The following is a 19452-nucleotide window of genomic DNA, read 5'->3' on the forward strand; positions in this document are numbered from 1 at the left end:
AAGGTTGAGTACATGTTACACGTTTACCTGTTAACCCTTCCTGTCGTCCTCCCGGGTCAAACTGACCCTGTTTGTTCTTACTGTTCCTTCCTTCCTTCCTTCCTCCCTCCTTCTCTCTTTCTTTCCTCCCCCCTACCTTCCTCCCTTCCTTCTTTCCTGTCTTTCCCTCCTTCTCTCTCTTTCCACCCCCCTACCTTCCTCCCTTCCTTCCTTCTTCCCTCCTTTCCTTCCTCCCTCCCTCCTTCTCTCTTTCTTTCCTCCCCCCTACCTTCCTCCCTTCCTTTTTTCCTCTGCCCTTCCTTCTTTCCTCTGTCCTTCTTTCCTTCCCTTCCTTCCTTCCTTCCTTCCTTCCTTCCTTCCTTCCTTCCTTCCTTCCTTCCTCCCTCCTTCTCTCTTTCTTTCCTCCCCCCTACCTTCCTTCCTTCCTTTCTCCCTTCCTCCCTTCCTTCTCCCTTCCTCCCTTCTTCTCTCTTTCTTTCCTCCCCCCTACCTTCCTCCCTTCCTCCCTTCCTTCCTTTCCTCCCTTCCTCCCTCCCTTGACTCAAGGACAACAGGAGGGTTAACTCTTTCATATGTTTGACGTCTGCTGTGACAGGAAACCGTCTCAGACTACTCGGTATCGCTTCGGTCGACACTTTTTAAAGACTTGGCAAGACAACTTTATTTAAAGAAGCACATTTCACTACGACTAAACTCAGCGTGCTTTACTTTAACACGTACACTCGGTTACACTAAACGTCAAGTATTAACACGAACAGTATAATAGATGCAATGTTTGGGGTTTTTAACCCTTCGTGTCGTCCTCCCGGGTCAAATTGACCCTGTTTGTTTTTACTGTTCCTTCCTTCCTTCCTTCCTTCCTCCCTTCCTTCCTTCTGTCCTCCCTCCCTCCCTTCTGTCCTTCCTCCCTTCCTTCTTTCCTCTGTCCTTCCTTCCTCCCTTCCATCCTTCCTTCCTCCATCCCTTCTATCCTCCTCCTTCCCTCCTTCTCTCTTTCTGTCCTCCCCCCTTCCTCCCTTCCTTCTGTCTTCTGTCCTTCTATCCTTCCTTCCTTTCCTTCCTCCCTCCCTCCTTCTCTTTCTTTCCTCCCCCTACCTTCCTCCCTTCCTTCTTTCCTCCTTCCTTCCTTTCCTTCCTCCCTCCCTCCTTCTCTCTTTCTTTCCTCCCCCCTTCCTTCCTCCCTTCATTCTTCCTCTCTTCCATCCTTCCTCCCTTGACTGAAGGACAACAGGAGGGTTAAAGCAGGGTTTCAGTTTCCCGCCTTTTTTTTTTTAAAGATCAAATGTTTGATTTTCAACATGAATGAAAACTTGAGCACTTCCTGTAATGACACTACGTTTAAAGAGTTGAACACATTCCTGCTTCTAAAGAACCGAAGAAGGACTTTAAAACACAAATGAAGCACTGTCGCTATTATTTAACCCTTTCTGTGTCTGTGTGGGTTTAACTTCGCAGGTTTTGGTTATTTTAACCCTTCGTGTCGTCCTCCCGGGTCAAATTGACCCTGTTTGTTTTTACTCTTCCTTCCTTCCTTCCTTCCTTCCTTCCTTCCTTCCTTCCTTCTGTCTGTTCTTCCTTCCTCCCTCCCTCCTTCTCTCTTTCTTTCCTCCCCCCTAACTTCCTCCCTTCCTTCTTTCCTCTGTTCTTCTTTCCTTCCTTCTTTCCTCTGTCCTTCTTTCCTTCCTTCCTCCTTCTTTCCTCCCTTCCTTCCTTCCATCCCTTCCTTCCTCCTTTCCTCCATCCCTTCCTTCCTCCTTTCCTTCCTCCTTTCCTTCCTTCCTTCCTTTCCATCCTCCTGTCCATCCTCATTTCCTTCCTTCCTTCCTTCTTTCCTTCCTCCATCCCTTCCTCCATTCCTTCCTTCTCCATCCTCTCCTTTCCTTCCTTCCTCCCTGCCATCCTTCTTTCCTCCATCCCTTCCTTCTTTCCTCCTTCCATCCTTCCTTCCTCCATCCATCCCTTCCTCCCTCCCTCCCTCCCTTGACTCAATGACAACAGGAGGGTTAAAAGCTGAATTATAAGTTTCATGTTAGTAATCAGATTACAGCTGTCTGTCACACTACTTTATTTCCTTTTCTTTTCTTCTTTTCTTTTCTTTTTCTTCTTTTATTACAAATGTGTCGACTTAAAGGTGCATTTCACCCGTTACCTCCCTGAAATGTTCCAGTTTATCACTCAGCAGGTTCGTCTCAAAGGATTTTAAAATGTACTCCTGGTTTTATTTTATTTTATGTTGTATTTAACAGTTCAGTATTCCTCTTATTTCACTCTCACTGATACATACTCAGCTACTTCCTGTGTGTGCTTTTCTTTTCTTTCTAAAGCAGGGGTGTCAAACATGAGGCCCGTGGGCCAGAACCGGCCCGCCGAGGGGTCCAATCCGCCCCAGCTTCCTTCCTGTCTTCTTTTCCTTCCTTGCATCTGTCCTTCCTTCCTCCCTTTCTTCCATCTGTCCTTCTTCCCTTTCTTTCTTTTTTCCTTCTTTCCTTCCTGTCTGTTTTCCTTCCTTCCTTCCTTCCTTCCTTCTTTCCATCCTTCCTTCCTTCCTTCCTCCCTTCTTTCCATCCTTCCTTCCTTCCTCCCTTTCTTCCATCTGTCCTTCTTCCCTTTCTTCCTTCCTTCCTTCCTTTCTTTCTTTCTTTTTCTTTTTTCCTTCTTTCCTTCCTGTCTTGTTTTCCTTCCTTCCATCTGTCCTTCCTTCCTTCCTTCCTTCTGTCCTTCCTCCCCTTCTTTCTTTTTCTTTTTTCCTTCCATCTGTCCTTCCTTCCTTCCTTCTGTCCTTCCTCCCCTCCTTTCTTTCTTTTTTCTTTCCTTCGCTCCTTCCATCTTTTTAATGATCCGGCCCACATGAGATCAAATTGGTCTGTATGTGGCCCTTGAATGAAAATGAGTTTGACACCTCTGGTTTACATCATTTCTTTTTTTTTTCATCGTTGTCTCAGTTGTGTAAATATATTTCTGTGTCCTGACGCACTACTTCATCTATTCTCTTTAAAAAAAAAAAAAAAAGAGGAGGAGAAAAAAAAACATGTTTTATATAATTCTATATTGAGAAATCATATTTTTGGATGTCTTTGTTTCCTGTTGTCTGATCCAAGCAGAATGTGCAGTGAGTCGGTGACAGTGGCCTTATGAATGTGTTGTTGTGACAAATTTGGAAATAAAAGGTTCAAATCGATTTGTGCTAAAGTGTTTTTATTAGGGCTGTCAAACGATTAATTTTTTTAATCGAGATTAATCGCAGAATTTCCATAGTTAATCACGATTAATGGCGTTTTGAATTGCATGTTTAAAATCCTGTTATTTAACATTTGAAGGCAGTTTTAAGCCCATAATGTAAAGCATTTCTTACCAGAGTGTCTTAACTGGGAATCAATCACGGCTCTGCTGCGACTCCCACACTCCAAAATGGTCCTTTGGTGGAGCTGAGGCTGGCTTGGCTGCACCTGGGTGTTTAGCGTGGAGGTGCTAACTCAAACTCCACGTACTCCGGTGGTAGTTAAACTCCGTTTGACACAGGTTGCATTTTACTTTTGACTTGTCAACTGAAGCGTCTGGAAGTGTTTTAAAGTTAAACAAGCCGTTCAAAAGTCCAGTAGCTCTCTTACTTTCCATCAGCGCGGTAGGTTTACTGCAGGAGGCCACTTCAAAGCATAGCGCTACAGCTAGAGGAGCCGTCTACGGGGGAGTAGAAAGGACAAAAAGGCTTGCAACATTAAAATGAGATTAAAAAAATTAACGCGTTATGGATTGCATTAATCTAATCGTGATTAACGCGTTAACGCTGACAGCCCTAGTTTTTATACTCAACACGTGCTCCATAATGACCAGAGCCTGATTAATACTGGATAATATAAGTTTTAAAAGTCATGAAAATATATCTGTATAATTATAATATATACATTTTATTTTATTTAAGTGCTTTACAGCGTCTGAGATACACTATCAAATAAAATTATAGACGTAACTTTGAGGATCGAGGCGGGAAAATTAACAAAAGTGTTGAATAAAATAAATAAAAATGGGATAAATTCATTAAAGCATTACAGCACTGCACAGAAGACCAATATATAAAATAAATAAATAAAAAATACTTTGACTGTTAAAAACCTGAGGAAACAACTTTATACATTTTTACAATTTGTCTCAATTAATATATTAAATACATAAATATAAATAAATCCAAAAAGTAGAGGTATGGTAAGTAGTCAGTAACAGTCTTAAGACTTAAAACATTTCTTTTTAGTGCTGCCTTTGACTTTTAATTAACCCTGCTGGTTGCTGCTTTTATGCTCTTATATGCTCTTATTTTTGATGATATTTAATGTTTTAGGTTTTTTTTTAATGTCTTTTATTTTGATGCTTTTATTTTGTAGCACTTTGAGATTTCCTTCAAATGTAAATTAAGTTAAAAATAAAATATATTAGTTATGAGTTTGAACTTAAAATAATAAGAAAACAGTAAATAAATGTTTATTAAAGTTTATTATTCGCAACTATGTTTATTGTTTTTTTGCTGAAAGACTTTTATTGTGAAAAATAAAACGCGATCGTCCTGACCTCGCTGTAGTTTGTCCCTCTTCTCTTCCCGTCCCGTGTACATAAACAGGAAACGCAGCAGGCTGACAGTTCACAGCTGATTCACGCAGACTTTAAACTTGAACTCAACATGCACAGATTAAAGATAGTTTCAGGACATTTGTCTCCGTCTGGTCCTCCAGAGACAAGAACAGTAACCAGAGCTCAGTGCAGCGCTGCAGCCCGCAGCCCGCGGGACGAGGACGTGGTGCTGGTTCACTGCAAGAGGACTGCTGTATGCAGGGCTAAGAGAGGAAGCTTCAAGGTACTAATATAGAATATATAATATACTATAATACTATAACTACATATATAATACTGCTGTGTGCAGAGCCAAGAGAGGAAGCTTTTATCTTGGAACAACCTGTCAGAGGAAATAAGGCTCGCACATTCAAAATCTTCTTTTAAATCACTTCTCAAAACTCATTTCTACAGACGAGCTTTTATGTGATGTCATCTGCTTGTCTGTTCATTTTGCTTATTGCTATACTGTCTTTAATTTAGTCTTATTTTACTTTGTCTTATTTATTTTATATATGTTTACATTATGTGAACTTTGTATTTGAAAGGTGCTATATAAATAAAGTTATTTTATATATATATAAAAAATACTGCTGTGTGCAGAGCCAAGAGAGGAAGCTTCAAGGTAAACAGTGAAAACAGAGGAGAGACACTGCTGAGCTATTCTAACTTTGAGCTACAGGACATTAAATGAATAAATGAATAAATGAATGAATGTATGAATGTGATGTTTCAGGACACGACGCCTGATGAGATGCTGAGTGCTGTGATGACAGCTGTGCTTACAGATGTTGGATTATCACCTGACAAGCTGGGAGACGTCTGTGTGGGTGAGAGACGCCTGCAGCTCTTACTTCATCAGCTCTGTTATTCTACAACTGCAAAAAAACAAAACAAAAACAAAAAACATTTAGAGAGAAATATTTGTGAAAATGTTTAAATAGTATAAATGTCACTTTAGTCGTTGAGTCAGCTCTTCATTTAAACTCACAGATCTTCTTCCTCTCGTGTTAACTCGTGTTTCTGGTTGCAGGTAATGTTCTGCAGCCCGGCGCCGGAGCTCTCATGGCCCGAGTGTCTCACTTCCTCAGGTCAGATTATTGATTATTATTGGTCATTATTGATCATTGCTTCACTTCACTGATCGTTTCCTTCAGCCTCAGCGTTTGGTCTCACAGCTCTTGTCTTTATCTCAGCGGGTTTCCAGAGAGTGTCCCCGTCTACACCGTCAACAGACAGTGCTCCTCCGGCCTGCAGGCGCTGCTCAACATCGCAGGTAACTTCCATCTCATCTGAGACATTTAATAAAAACACAGAAGAAATGTTAATGTAGGTAAACGTACGTCACCACAGTCATCTGCTTTTAACTTCGTCTCTGCAGGAGCCATCAGGACCGGATCCATCGAGCTGGGACTCGCCTGCGGGTCAGTCATCTAAAGTTTTAGGTTTATTTGTCATTTCAGGTGTAAAAATAGAGATTTTTGAGTATAAAATCAAACAAAGCTATAAAATTATCCAAAGTATATGTGTGCAGTAAGAGATCAGCGGTAGTTATTGATTCTGAGAGGTTTGTTCCAATAAGATCAGATATTCCTTTATTAGTCCAACAATGGGGACATTTACAGTATCACAGCAGCATGTGGAAATATAAAGACTGAATAAAGAACAATAAATAATAAGTACACAAGGAATAAAAGCAATTGATGTCGAGTGATAATATACCTGAGTCTGATGTTGATATTGCAAATTTTAAAAAGGTGAAAAAAAGCATTTATACTTACATTAAAGAGGTCAAAATAACATAAAGTGACTGTGTGTGTGTGTGTGTGTGTGTGTGTGTTTGTCAGAGTGGAGAGCATGTCGCTGCAATCGATGGGAAACCCTGGAGATCTGAGCTCCAGACTGATGGACGTAGATAAAGCCAGAGACTGCATCATCCCGATGGGGTGAGACCACTGCTCCACCTGGAGACTTTATCTGTGCTTCACCTCCAGAGCCTCAGAGGATTCATCTCAGTTTAATGCAGCATCAACCACACACTCCTCTAAAACCACAGGATCTGTTCTCATGATCCCAAATCTCAAAACATTTAAGACAGAGTTGATTTATAATCCATAAATCTGTAAAACCATCATATGTTTCATAGTTAACCCAAAAATCTGTTGCAGCACTCTTCAAATGTCTTCTTTACAATCTCAACATTTATATTAAAGCATCATTTATTATCCTGAAATGTTTTTTCTAACATTCCCCAACATAGATTTATCATGTTCCCAGATTTTATACAGTTTAAAATCTATTTCTATAATTTCCAGACTTGTTAAAGCAAGTTATTAATATCCTGAAATGTGTAACTGTACATCCCTTCATTTATTACCAACCACACATTTTTAAAACACATTCCCAAAATTTAAATATTGTAATAACCTTTAATTTTTTTAAATTTTTTTTAAGTATATTTTTTGGGCTTTTTTGCCTTTAATGTTCAGGACAGTGGAGAGAGACAGGAAACAGGAGGCAGAGAGAGGGGGGAATGACACGCAGGATAAGACCGCTAGGCTCGGGATTCGAACCGGGGTCGCCTGCAACGAGGACTGTAGCCTCAACACATGGGGCGGGCGCTCTACCCGCTGAGCTATGCTCAACCCAATAACCTTTAATTTTAACATTAATTGTGTGTGTGTTTTGCAGCATCACCTCAGAAAACGTGGCAGAGAGATTCGGGATCACCAGAGAGAAACAGGACGCCTTCGCTCTCAGTTCTCAGCAAAAGTAATCAAGTAGTTTTTGTGTTCTAACGTCTTTCTGTACAGCAGCTTATTAGTGATGTTTCAAAACGTTCACAGCTTTCACTTTAAGCATTTATTGCTTTATTCCGACCCTTTCAAATTTATTTTTTGTTGTTTATAAAGAGAAACTGAGCTGATCTTTCCTGTCGTGGTGATAAACCTGTTGTAATACTCATTTCAGCCACTAGAGGGCAGAAGTGCGCCACTTAATTATACTGAAAACGCTTTTTTTCACTTGGTATTGAATCATAAACAGAAGAGAAAGAGGAGAAATAATTCAGATCAGATTTAGAAATTGTGTCTCCAAAGATAAAAAATGTTCTCACGTGTCCTTCAGTAGAAATCAGAGAATCTTTGTATTTTGGCTGAAACAAATTATTATACGCTCGTCTAAATAGTTGCTGATTAATTTTCCACTGATTCATTAATTAATTGTTTCATGTTAAACATCCGGTTCCTCCCGCAGAGCAGCGAGGGCGCAGAGCTTGGGCCTGTTTGACCAGGAGATCGTCCTGGTCAACACCAAGTTTGTGGACAGTGAGGGTAAAGAGCGGCAGGTGACGGTCACCAAGGACGACGGGATCCGACCCGGGACGACGCTGGCGGGACTCAACAAACTACGGCCGGCCTTCAAACCTGACGGCAGCACCACAGCAGGTCGGTCTCCAGCTGTGAGCATCAAACGAACCAACCGATGAGTCTGAATGTAACTCAGAGAGACGTTTGCTTCTGTCTCAGGTAACTCCAGCCAGGTGAGTGATGGAGCAGCGGCCGTGCTGATTGGTCGTAGGTCTGCCGTGGAGTCTCTGGGTCTGCCGGTGTTGGGGGTCCTGAGGGGCAGCGCGGTGGTCGGAGTCCCTCCTGATGTCATGGGTATCGGACCGGCGGTCGCCATCCCAGCAGCTCTGCAGCAGGCCGGTAAGATGGGAGTTATTATGCAATGTGCAATGAGATTGATCAATACAATTTTGAGAATATTTATACTTTATCTATCAAAAATAAATCAAATTTAAAAATATTTTATTCCAACTTTATGGGCCGTGTACATCCACTCAAATTATAATGAAAACCAGACCAAGTGACAGAGGTTTCAGCCACAGTAACAGCTTCAGTATCAACAAATCCTGGATGGATTCAGATGAAGTTTGATGCAGATATTCATGTTCAGCAGAAGATTAATTTTAATTTCCTCTCACTTTTCCATTTACTAGACGACCAAAGCAGATACTTGGAAAACTACAACTGTTAGACTTTTAACCAAAACAAAGAAGAGTTTTAGCTGCACTTTATTGGCTCCCAGTATCTGTTAGAATAGAGTTTAAGCTTCTTTTACTGGTTTTTAAAGCTCTAAATATTTTTTGGGGACCGGCAGACATAGATCATAGTTGTTTATAATCCTTCACCAGCTATCGACCCACTCTCCTACTGTTAGTCTCACAGAGCAGCTAGTGTATATTAAAACTATTCATACTGCTTCCACACAGCATCTGTATAGTTTAACATTCATTGTTTCATACATTTGCTACATATTGATGTATAAAGAGTTGCCTGTCAGTCTGTGCTCTTGGCTTTGTGTTATTTTACTGTTCTTCTCCTGCAGGACTGACTGTAGATGATATTGACGTGTTTGAAATCAACGAGGCCTTCGCCAGCCAGGTGAGACTCAGAGAAAACAACATGAAAATACCTTCAAACTGTTCAGTAACGTTTCTTCAGACCAGCTCAGGTTGTTTGTGTTAATACAGAAAAGTCACATTTATCTCTCTGGTGTCTCTGGTGTCTCTGATTCTCTGGTTTGTCTCTCTGTGATCTGTGTCTCTGTGTCTCAGGCGGTTTACTGCGTGGAGAAACTGGGCATCCCGATGGAGAAGGTGAACCCGAACGGTGGAGCCATCGCCCTCGGTCATCCTCTGGGCTGCACCGGCGCTCGCCAGGTGGTGACGCTGTTCAACGAGCTCAGACGTCGAGGCAGGAGGTTCGTTACGCCCCCTGCTGGAAGAAACACTGAACTTCTTACTGAAACATGGAAATAAAGCTCTCACCTTGCTTTCTCTTGTTTCTCTGCAGAGGGTACGGAGTCGTGTCCATGTGCATCGGCACCGGGATGGGAGCCGCTGCGGTCTTTGAATACACCGGACCGTAAACACTCAATCAGCTGTTCTCTTACTGTGATCAGAAACTACTTCCAGACAGGAGAGATCATCTGTTAATGCTCCGTTAATACCGAGTCATTCCTCCAATAATCTGCCTTCTCAAAGCCTTTTAATACCGTTTAATGCAGACTGTAATGATTTAAACAACTACTAATAACTGCTGTGATGATTTTTAGAGAACTGTGAAGGTTTTATACCGACTGCAACAAATCAATGATTCAAAATTAAAATTCAAAAAAGTTTGTTGATCCGAGAAGATGATGCAGGATACAATCATAAGTATAGGAGACATTTTTAAGGGAGCTTTTTGTTCGTGAGTCTTTAAAACAAAATAAATCGGTTCACGTCAGATTTTGGATTTTTTAATCTTCTGATTCTGTTTAACAAACTGCAAAACTCTTCTTTATGAATGTCTTTATTAGTTAATAACGCTTCAGTGTTCAGTACTTGGATGGTTTACTACACTCACACTGCTGTCATCTTTTAGTTTAAAGTGTTGTGGTTAAAAAAAAAGTCAAATATTTGGATTTAATCTGGAATAATCAACTCTGCAAAATGAACTAACCCTGCAGATTAACGTTAGCACGAACCTGCTGAACTAAACTTCAACCTGAGAAGTAAATATATGAATCTGTTAAACAGTCAGACGGACTTTAACTGGTTTAAACAAGTTTCTTTGCTTATTTTCACCGTTAGCTTCACAGTCAGTTACGTTTCATTGAATCAGTGATTCGGTACAAACTGAACTGGAGAAAGAGTCTAAAGCAGAGTTAAACACGAGGCTCATGGGCCAGAACTGACCTGTTGCGAGGTCCAGTCCGGCCCACTTTCCTTCCTTCGTCCCTTTCTACCTTTTATCCGTCCTCCCATTCTTCCTTTCTTCCCATCTTCTTTTCCTTACCTCGTTCTGCCCGTCCTCCCTTCCTTCCTTTCTTTCTCTCCCTCCTTCCCTCTATCTTTTTAATAACCCTAACCCTCATGTGTTTCTGCTCCTGTAGATCTGCTGCTCTCCATGTTTCAGGTTTCTCTCTGCTCTAACTCACCTGATTCTAATTATAATCTCGTTATCAAGCAGCTGAAGCTCATCGACGTTCATCACAACTCTGATGATTTAGTTTCCGTGTCTGAAAGAAGCTGAAATGTGAATTAAATCATCACTAAACGAAAATAACCTGAATGTGTCACAAAGCTGCTGCTGCTTCACTGTCGGTGTTTAATATTTAATATCTAATATAGACAAACACAGTTCAGGTGATTAAGTGCCTTTGATTTAATGCAGCTGATTAATTTATCTGTATTAATTAAATGTTTCAGATGTTTTATAATTCAGTGAAGATGAATAATGATTAGTTTAATCACAGTCATCATTAAAAACAAATTAAATTACAAAGTTATAACTCAAACTACACACCAGACGAGTTATAATAAAGTGGAATTACCCTTTAAATAAAATGTTTAATTAATCTGTGATGCATTCAATGATATTTATCTGTATAAATCAGATATTTGTGTTGATTTTTAGATTTATTTTGTAATTCAGTGAAGATGTATTGATGATGTTCCAACAAAGGATCAATTTATTACTTGAATATTGATTTAAATCATTATTTTTTAAAATCTGTAATCATTAAAAACAACTAATTCTGCTTTAATTAAACTTATATTGTCACCATATTCACAGATTTCAGTAAATATTGATTAAAATATTACAAAAATAAGATGCAAGTTGTAATAAAGTGGAATTACCCTTTCAAAATAAAACTGTAGCTGTTTGTTTAATTAATGTGTGATGCTTTTATACTGTCATGAAATCAATAAAATCAAACATGAAATTCAAAAAAACGTGATGAGATGTAATTTTTTATCTTCTCTTTATATTTTCTGTACAAACCGACACATTAAAAAAAGAAGAAGAAGAAAAAGAAGAGAAGAAGAAGAAGTCCATCATCATAAAACAGAGGTGTCAAACTCATTTTCATTCAAGGGCCACAAACCTCCCAATCTGATCTCATGTGGGCCGGACCATAGGAAGGAAGGAAGGAAGGAAGGAAGGAAGGAAGGAAGGAAGGCAGGCAGAAAGGGAGGAAGGAATGAAGGAAGGAAAGATTGAGGGATGGGAGGAAGGGAGGAAGGAATGAAGGAAGGAAAGATTGAAGGATGGGAGGAAGGACAGATGGAAGGAAGGAAGGACAAGTGGAAAGAAGGAAAGATGAGAGGGAGGAAGGAATGATGGAAGGAAAGATGGAAGGATGGGAGGAAGGACAGATGGAAGGAAGGAAGGAATGAAGGAAGGAATGAAGGAAGGAAGGAAGGTAAGATGGAAGGAAGGAAGGAAGGACAAGTGGAAGGAAGGAAAGATGAAAGGGAGGAAGGATGGGAGGAAGGAATGAAGGAAGGAAAAGGAGAAGCACAAGTGGAAGGAAGGAATGAAGGAAGGAAGGAAGGAAGGAAAGTGGGCCGGAGTGGACCCCTGTGCGGTCCGGTTGTGGCCCCCGGGCCTCATGTTTGACCCCCTGATACAAACAGTCTTAGTTGAGTTTGTGTTTCTTGCGAGCCTGAAACTGCTCCGTCTTACTCTTAATAGATTTAACGAGCAGCGACAGACTCGGGTCCATCGCCTTCCTCTCCGAGCCCTCACAGTCTCTCTCCCGTTTATCACTCTCGGCCGTCTTCGGGGCAGCGTTGCCGACGGCGACCTGATGATGAAGGTGCTGCTGCTCGTCTTCCTCGCGGCGGTGGCGGCGGCGCTGCTTCTCCTCCTCGATGCTCTGCGTGGCTCGAGTCTTCTTGTAGCTCGGGTGAGACGGGTCCAGGTTGAAGAGGTGAGACGTGAACATCGACTGGAAGCGAGGGTCTTTGACGTCGACCTGGAGACACGACGAGATGTTAGCCTTCATCATCATCATCATCATCATCATCATCATCATCATCATCATCATCATCATCATCACCACCACCATCATCATCATCATCATCATCATCATCAGTGTAATTTAACCTGTTATCTACAGAATCATAAATATGTCCCTAGTCACAGATCTAAACTCTGTGTGTGTTTGTTCATGTCTCTGTTCATCAGTGTGAATCGGTGTGTGTCCGAACCACAGACTGTATAAAAGTAATGGACGTAACATCCGTGACGTCACCCATTGGTTTGTGGACTGCTGCTCGGAAGCCAATAGTTTTGAATCTGGGGGCACCAAAATTTCAGGTGCATGCTGGGAAAAATAAAAACACTGATTCTACTTATATGGGCATGAGGCGGGGCCATGGGCGGAGCTGGGAAGGTTGCTATGGTTGCGAGGGCTGGATCTCGAGGACATTGGTCAATCAACCTGTCAATCAGGACGTAGCCACGCCCTAATGCATACCCTGCTTTATCGTCACATATAAAATCAGGGAGGCCAAAATGTCCCAAATGAACATCATACTGCATTGAAGAAGGCTTTAAACTAGCGATTGAGACCATAAACACATTTTGAAAACGTTTACTGAGGTTAGAAATCAAGTGAGAAGTTGGTGAATTCTCCATTGACTTGTATAGAGACGGTCGCCCCCTGGTGGCCTTTTGATAGAATGCAGCTCTAAGTTACTTCCTGGTTGGCCTCATTTCAGAGGACCGGAGCTCCCCACCTGGTCAGTATGTGTCAGTGTGTGTCTCCATGTTTGTACCTTTTAAATGAGTGGATCTTTTAGTTTTATTTAATGAACTTTATCTAATAATTAATGTTTATAACTATACTATATACTACTGTATCTACTGTCTGACCTGGAAGTCGTCGTTCTGCGGCTGCTCTCCTTTCTTCTGCAGCTTCTTCTTCTTCTTCTTGCTCAGATTCTGCTGCTCCACGATCTTATCGTAGTTAAAGTGTTTGTGTTTGACGTCAGAGGCGTCGTCCTCCATCAGCAGAGCCATCTCAGCCTGAAATACACACAACAATACACATATTAATACACACACACACACACACACACACACACACACACACACACACACACACACACACACACACACACACACGTCCTCCATCAGTAGAGCCATCTCAGCCTGAAACACACACAGCTTTGACCTCTGACCTTTTGTCTCTCCAGCTCTTCTTCATCCTCAGCCGTCCGCTCCTCCTCTTCCTCATCCTGCTTCTTCTTCTTTGGTTTCTTCTTCATGTCTGCAAACACACACAAACACACACACACACACACACACACACACACACAAACATGAGCTCAGAGCTTCTTTCAACTGCGACTCATCGTCTCTCTGTGTGTATATTAAAGTAGTTGTGTAGTAGTGCAGTTGTGTAGATGTGTAGTAGTGTCTGAGTGTGTAGTAGTGTAGTTGTGTAGTAGTGTCTGAGTGTGTAGTAGTGTAGTTGTGTAGTTGTGTGTAGTTGTGTGTACCTGCGAGCTCCTCAGAGAAGAACGGGTCGTTGAGGTCGACGTCTGGAGGAAGATCATCATCACTGATCTCGTCTTCATCGTCTCCCTGAAACACAAAACATAGAAAACAAGAGTCCGAGATTAATAAGAGTTAAGATGAGCAATTATAAATATATAAAACTAGTTATAAAGCAGCATCAGGTTTGTTAAAATGTATATTTAGTATTTTTGTTGGTTTTATATCATTTAAATGACATTTGCACCATTTTTTGACCAAAAGTAAGACTGAATGCTCCTGAAAATGTCAAATAGTGTAACCACAAAAGAATGATGAATATTAAATATTTTATCACCTACAGTGTATTTAAGTGGACTGATACTAATAATGACTTCATTTAAATAAATAATTATAATAATACTACTTCCTGTCGCCACTCACCTGTTTCCTGTCAGCTTTCTTCTTCTTCTTCTTGTCTTTCTTCTTCTCTAGGAATTCTTCCCACGGAGTCAGTTTGTCTTTTCCCTCCATCTTCTTCTTCACCAGCTGCTCCGTCGTCTCCTTCAGTCCTGAAAACACACACACACACACACACACACACACACACACACACACACACACACACACACACACACACATATATACACACACACACAAACAGAGACAGACAGACAGACAGACACACACACACACACAGGGTTAGGGTTAGTCAGAAGTCAGAGTGAAGACAGGAAGTTATCTGATTAAAACTTAAACAGACTGAACGATACGCTAGCGCTGGAAGACACGGACAAAATCAAGTATCACGATATTTTAGACCAAATACCTCGATATCGATATCGCAACAATATCGTAGAGATGACTGTCGATGCTTTCACTAAATATTAACACGATGAAATGTTTGATAAACTACGACGGAGTATTAGAGCCAGACTAAGATTTTTTTTGTGGAAATTACGAGAATAAAGTCGTAACATCACGAGAATAAAGTCGTAACATAACGAGAATAAAGTCGTAACGTTACGAGAATAAAGTCGTAACATCACGAGAATAAAGTCGTAACGTTACGAGAATAAAGTCGTAACATCACGAGAATAAAGTCGTAACATAACGAGAATAAAGTCGTAACATTACGAGAATAAAGTCGTAACATAACGAGAATAAAGTCGTAACATAACGAGAATAAAGTCGTAACTTAACGAGAATAAAGTCGTAATATTACGAGAATAAAGTCGTAGCGTTGCGAGAATAAAGTCGTAACATCATGAGAATAAAGTCGTAACATTACGGGAATAAAGTCGTAACATTACGAGAATAAAGTCGTAACGTAACGAGAATAAAGTCGTAACATTACGAGAATAAAGTCGTAACATTACGAGAATAAAGTCGTAACGTAACGAGAATAAAGTCGTAACATCACGAGAATAAAGTCGTAACATTACGGGAATAAAGTCGTAACGTCACGAGAATAAAGTCGTAACATTACGAGAATAAAGTCGTAACATTACGAGAATTAAGTCGCAACATAACGAGAATAAAGTCGTAACATAACGAGAATAAAGTCGTAACTTAACAAGAATAAAGTCGTAACGTTACGAGAATAAAGTCGTAACATTACGAGAATAAAGTCGTAACATTACAAGAATAAAGTCGTAACGTTACAAGAATAAAGTCGTAACATCACGAGAATAAAGTCGTAACATCGTGAGAATAAAGTCGTAACGTTACGAGAATAAAGTCGTAACATCGTGAGAATAAAGTCGTAACGTTACGAGAATTAAGTCGTAACATTACGAGAGTAAAGTCGTAACATCGTGAGAATAAAGTCGTAACATTACGAGAATAAAGTCGTAACGTTACGAGAATAAAGTCGTAACATTACGAGAGTAAAGTCGTAACATTACGAGAGTAAAGTCGTAACATCGTGAGAATAAAGTCGCAACGTGACGAGATTAAAGTCGTAACATAACGAGAATAAAGTCGTAACATCGTGAGAATAAAGTCGCAACGTGACGAGATTAAAGTCGTAACGTTACGAGAATAAAGTCGTAACATTACGGGAATAAAGTCGTAACATTACGGGAATAAAGTCGTAACGTTACGAGATTAAAGTCGTAACATTACGGGAATAAAGTCGTAACGTGACGAGATTAAAGTCGTAACATTACGGGAATAAAGTCGTAACATTACGGGAATAAAGTCGCAACGTGACGAGATTAAAGTCGTAACGTTACGAGAATAAAGTCGTAACGTTACAGTAAGACAGTGAGACTGTACCAGGGACCCAGGTGATTTCCATCTCCATGCTTTTATCTTCCTGGATCTTTTTCTCTTTGTCTTGGATTCCTTTCAGCAGCTCTCTGTACTTTGAGATCTGCTCCTCACTCTTCGTCTTCACCGGCTTCTTCTTCGTCCTCTTCTTCGTCTGTTTCTCCTCTTCCTCCTTCTCTTCTTCCTTTTCCTCTTCCTCCATGACGATGACGGTCGGCTCTTCTCTCCGTTCAGCTGCAGAAACATCGGATCATTAAACATTTAAAACATTAAACTGTTGGAGAGTGAAAGTGTTTCTGGTTCCTGTCTCACCGTCGCCTCCTTCCACTTCCTCTCCTTCCTCTTCCACTTCCTCCTCCTCCTCCTCTTCGCTGGAGGAAGCCAGGTAGGCGTTGAAGTCCATGTCCAGCAGCTCGTTCTTGTTGAACTTCCTGTTGAGGGCGGTGACGCGTTCGTGGTCGGTCTCGTCCCATGTTAGCTGAACCTGAACGAAGACGCAGACACGTTAATCATGAAGTCTCATTTTTACAGTTTTTAATATTTTACGTTGAATGGCATCAACAGTTTTACATCATGATTCAAACTAGTCGATTATTTGCAGCTTTTCTCTGTTTTCTATCAAAGTAAATGATGACTCAGTATTTTGGGGTTTTTTAGATTTTTTTTATATCCTTAATTTATTTATTTTTTTAATCTTAAATTTATTTTTTCATTTTTTAATCTTTAATTTATTTTTATTTGTTTTTTTATCTTAATTTTATTTTTTTCATCTTTAATTTTTTTTTTTTTTTTTTCATCTTTAATTAATTTTTTTCTCTTTAATTAATTTTTTATTTTTTTTCTCTTTAATTTTTTTTTTATTTTTTCATCTTTAATTTATTTTTTTCTCTTTTTAATTTATTTATTTTTCTCTTAAATTTCTTTTTTTTAAATCTTCTTTTTAATCTTTTTTTTTTTTTTTTTTTAAATCAGACTCATTAATCACAAAGAGCTCAGACTGAAAAACAGGATAAAATACAAAATAAAAGACAAAATGAATAATAAATAAATTAAAGCTCAATTGGAAGATTAAACAGGTAAGTTTGCTTTTAAAAATATCTACACTAATTAAATTAATTATAATAGCTCCAAACTAGACTAGACATTAAACAGTGTTGTCTCTACTGGCCAGAGTGGCTCTAACATGTGATGCTGATGATGAAGATGAGGAGTGTGTGTCTGACCTTGGAGGTGGAGGAAGAGGTGGAGGTGAACAGTTTGGGAGTGTAAGCCGTCAGATTCACGTCTGTCGCTTCGTCTTTGGGCTCGTCGTCAAACGTCACGTCGCTGGGAACAAACCTGATCAACCAATCAGAGACCAGAGATATTAACCAATCAGAGATATCAACCATGTTGTGTGTGTGTGTGTAAGGCAAGTTAGTTGTATTTATATAGCGCATTTCATACACAATGGCAACTCAATGTGCTTTACATAAAACAGAAACATTAAAACATACAATTATGTCATTCATGTATTCTGGACCTAAACCATTCAGTGATTTGTAGACCAGTAGCAGAACTTTAAACTCTATTCTATAGCTGACTGGGAGCCAGTGTAAAGACTTTAGAGCTGACTGGGAGCCAGTGTAAAGACTTTAGACCTGACTGGGAGCCAGTGTAAATACTTTAGAACTGACTGGGAGCCAGTGTAAAGACTTTAGACCTGACTGGGAGCCAGTGTAAAGACTTTAGAAGTGACTGGGAGCCAGTGTAAAGACTTTAGAGCTGACTGGGAGCCAGTGTAAAGACTTTAGAGCTGACTGGGAGCCAGTGTAAAGACTTTAGAACTGACTGGGAGCCAGTGTAAAGACTTTAGAGCTGACTGGGAGCCAGTGTAAAGACTTGAGAACTGGAGTAATGTGCTCTGATCTCTTTGTTCTGGTTCAAACTCGAGCTGCAGCGTTCTGAATGAGCTGCAGCTGTTTAATGCTTTTTTGTGGGAGTCCAGTCAGAAGACCGTTACAGTAGTCGAGTCTACTTGAGATGAAAGCATGAATCAACTTCTCCTGGTCTGTTTGAGACATAAAACCCTTCACTCTGGATATGTTCTTAAGCTGATATGTATGTATATGTGTGTATATATGTGTGTGTGTGTGTGTGTGTGTGTGTGTGTGTGTGTGTGTACCGGAGGTCCAGCATGGAGCAGCTGCTCTCGTACTCGTATCCGTCACACTCCTCGTAGATCTTCGCCGCCGTGTTGACGGAGTCGCACTCGACCACCGCGTAGAAATACTTCAGACGCTTGAACTGATAGTCACGCATCTTCTCCCTGTACACTCTGAGATACACACAAATACACACACATTAATACACACACACACACAAATACACACATGAATACACACACACACACAAATACACACATTAATACACACACACACACACACACACACACACAGACACTTACTTCTCCTCCTCGTTGTCGTCCTCGGAGTCTTCGGGCAAAGCTTTGAGCTCCATCGGTCCCTGCGTCTGCTCCACCGTTAAACGCTCCTTCCCAAACTCTGACGGGTAAATCTGCACAAAGACAACACAACCCCTCTAACACGTTAGAAATATCAACTATCTGACGGCACTTTAGTAGTTTTATTCTCTGAACTACAGTCACCTGCAACTTCATTACTTATTTTGTCCATTAACATACATGAGGAGGGCAAAATATTAAGAACACCATTTAATGTAATGCACCCAAGTCCACCAGCACTACTTAGTACAACCTCAGTAATAATCAAAGTACAATTATCACTTTCACAAAAAAGTAGCTCAGTTTCTGCCCGGCGACAGGTTGCCATGGGCAGCTAAGGCCCTACGGTTGCCATGGGCAGATAAGGCCCTACGGTTGCCATGGACAGCTAAGGCCCTACGGTTGCCAAGGGCAGCTAAGGCCCTACGGTTGCTAAGGGCAGCTAAGGCCCTACGGTTGCTAAGGATAGCTAAGAGCAGCTAAGGCCCTACGGTTACTAAGGACAGAGTGACCGTTGTCGCTACCCGAGGTGAGTCTGACATGTGCAGTAGCGTCCACCATCGTCCGCCATCTTGGGCGGTTATGTACGGCAACTCCGCTTGGAAAAAACGCCGCCAGACTCAAAACGCGATACTCGAAATGAATCAATTGTATAAACATATAAATATAAATAAAATAAATAAATCGTATGAATATATAAATATGAATAAATATAAATAGTTTAGCTATAAATAGTTTTCAGAGGTTAAGAGTAAGTATACA

The 19452-nt window shown here is 40.5% G+C and overlaps 3 protein-coding genes across 4 annotated transcripts in view; 1 reads left to right on the forward strand and 2 right to left on the reverse strand.

Annotated features, from left to right (window-relative positions):
• The window catches only part of LOC128378862 (E3 ubiquitin-protein ligase TRIM21-like), a 109330-nt gene that overhangs the window by 26600 nt on the left and 63278 nt on the right, over positions 1-19452 (reverse strand). The window lies entirely within an intron of this gene.
• Positions 4607-9881, forward strand: acaa1 (acetyl-CoA acyltransferase 1). 2 transcript variants are annotated; one of them, XM_053336684.1, is made up of 12 exons: positions 4607-4843; positions 5336-5429; positions 5633-5690; positions 5796-5875; positions 5981-6023; positions 6447-6545; positions 7291-7371; positions 7855-8045; positions 8127-8306; positions 8989-9044; positions 9218-9363; positions 9456-9881. In XM_053336684.1, exons 1-12 carry the CDS (start codon positions 4670-4672, stop codon positions 9529-9531), a joined length of 1278 nt encoding a protein of 425 aa, XP_053192659.1. In that variant the 5' UTR covers positions 4607-4669; the 3' UTR covers positions 9532-9881. The 2 variants fall into 2 exon arrangements, with proteins under 2 accessions (XP_053192659.1, XP_053192666.1); XM_053336691.1 differs by lacking the exon at positions 4607-4843 and adding an exon at positions 5196-5224.
• The window catches only part of esf1 (ESF1, nucleolar pre-rRNA processing protein, homolog (S. cerevisiae)), a 58266-nt gene continuing 50777 nt past the window's right edge, over positions 11964-19452 (reverse strand). Inside the window, exons 5-14 of the mRNA XM_053336381.1 lie at positions 18634-18743; positions 18352-18504; positions 17411-17525; positions 16500-16671; positions 16194-16421; positions 14358-14485; positions 13940-14024; positions 13619-13707; positions 13311-13463; positions 11964-12408 (exon numbers count right to left, since the gene is read on the reverse strand). Of these exons, the coding sequence (XP_053192356.1) occupies positions 12070-12408; positions 13311-13463; positions 13619-13707; positions 13940-14024; positions 14358-14485; positions 16194-16421; positions 16500-16671; positions 17411-17525; positions 18352-18504; positions 18634-18743 (1572 nt within the window). The 3' untranslated portion in view covers positions 11964-12069. The remainder of the gene's footprint in view (positions 12409-13310; positions 13464-13618; positions 13708-13939; positions 14025-14357; positions 14486-16193; positions 16422-16499; positions 16672-17410; positions 17526-18351; positions 18505-18633; positions 18744-19452) is intronic.

Source organism: Scomber japonicus, chromosome 2 (assembly GCF_027409825.1).
Source record: "Scomber japonicus isolate fScoJap1 chromosome 2, fScoJap1.pri, whole genome shotgun sequence".
NCBI lineage: Eukaryota > Metazoa > Chordata > Actinopteri > Scombriformes > Scombridae > Scomber > Scomber japonicus.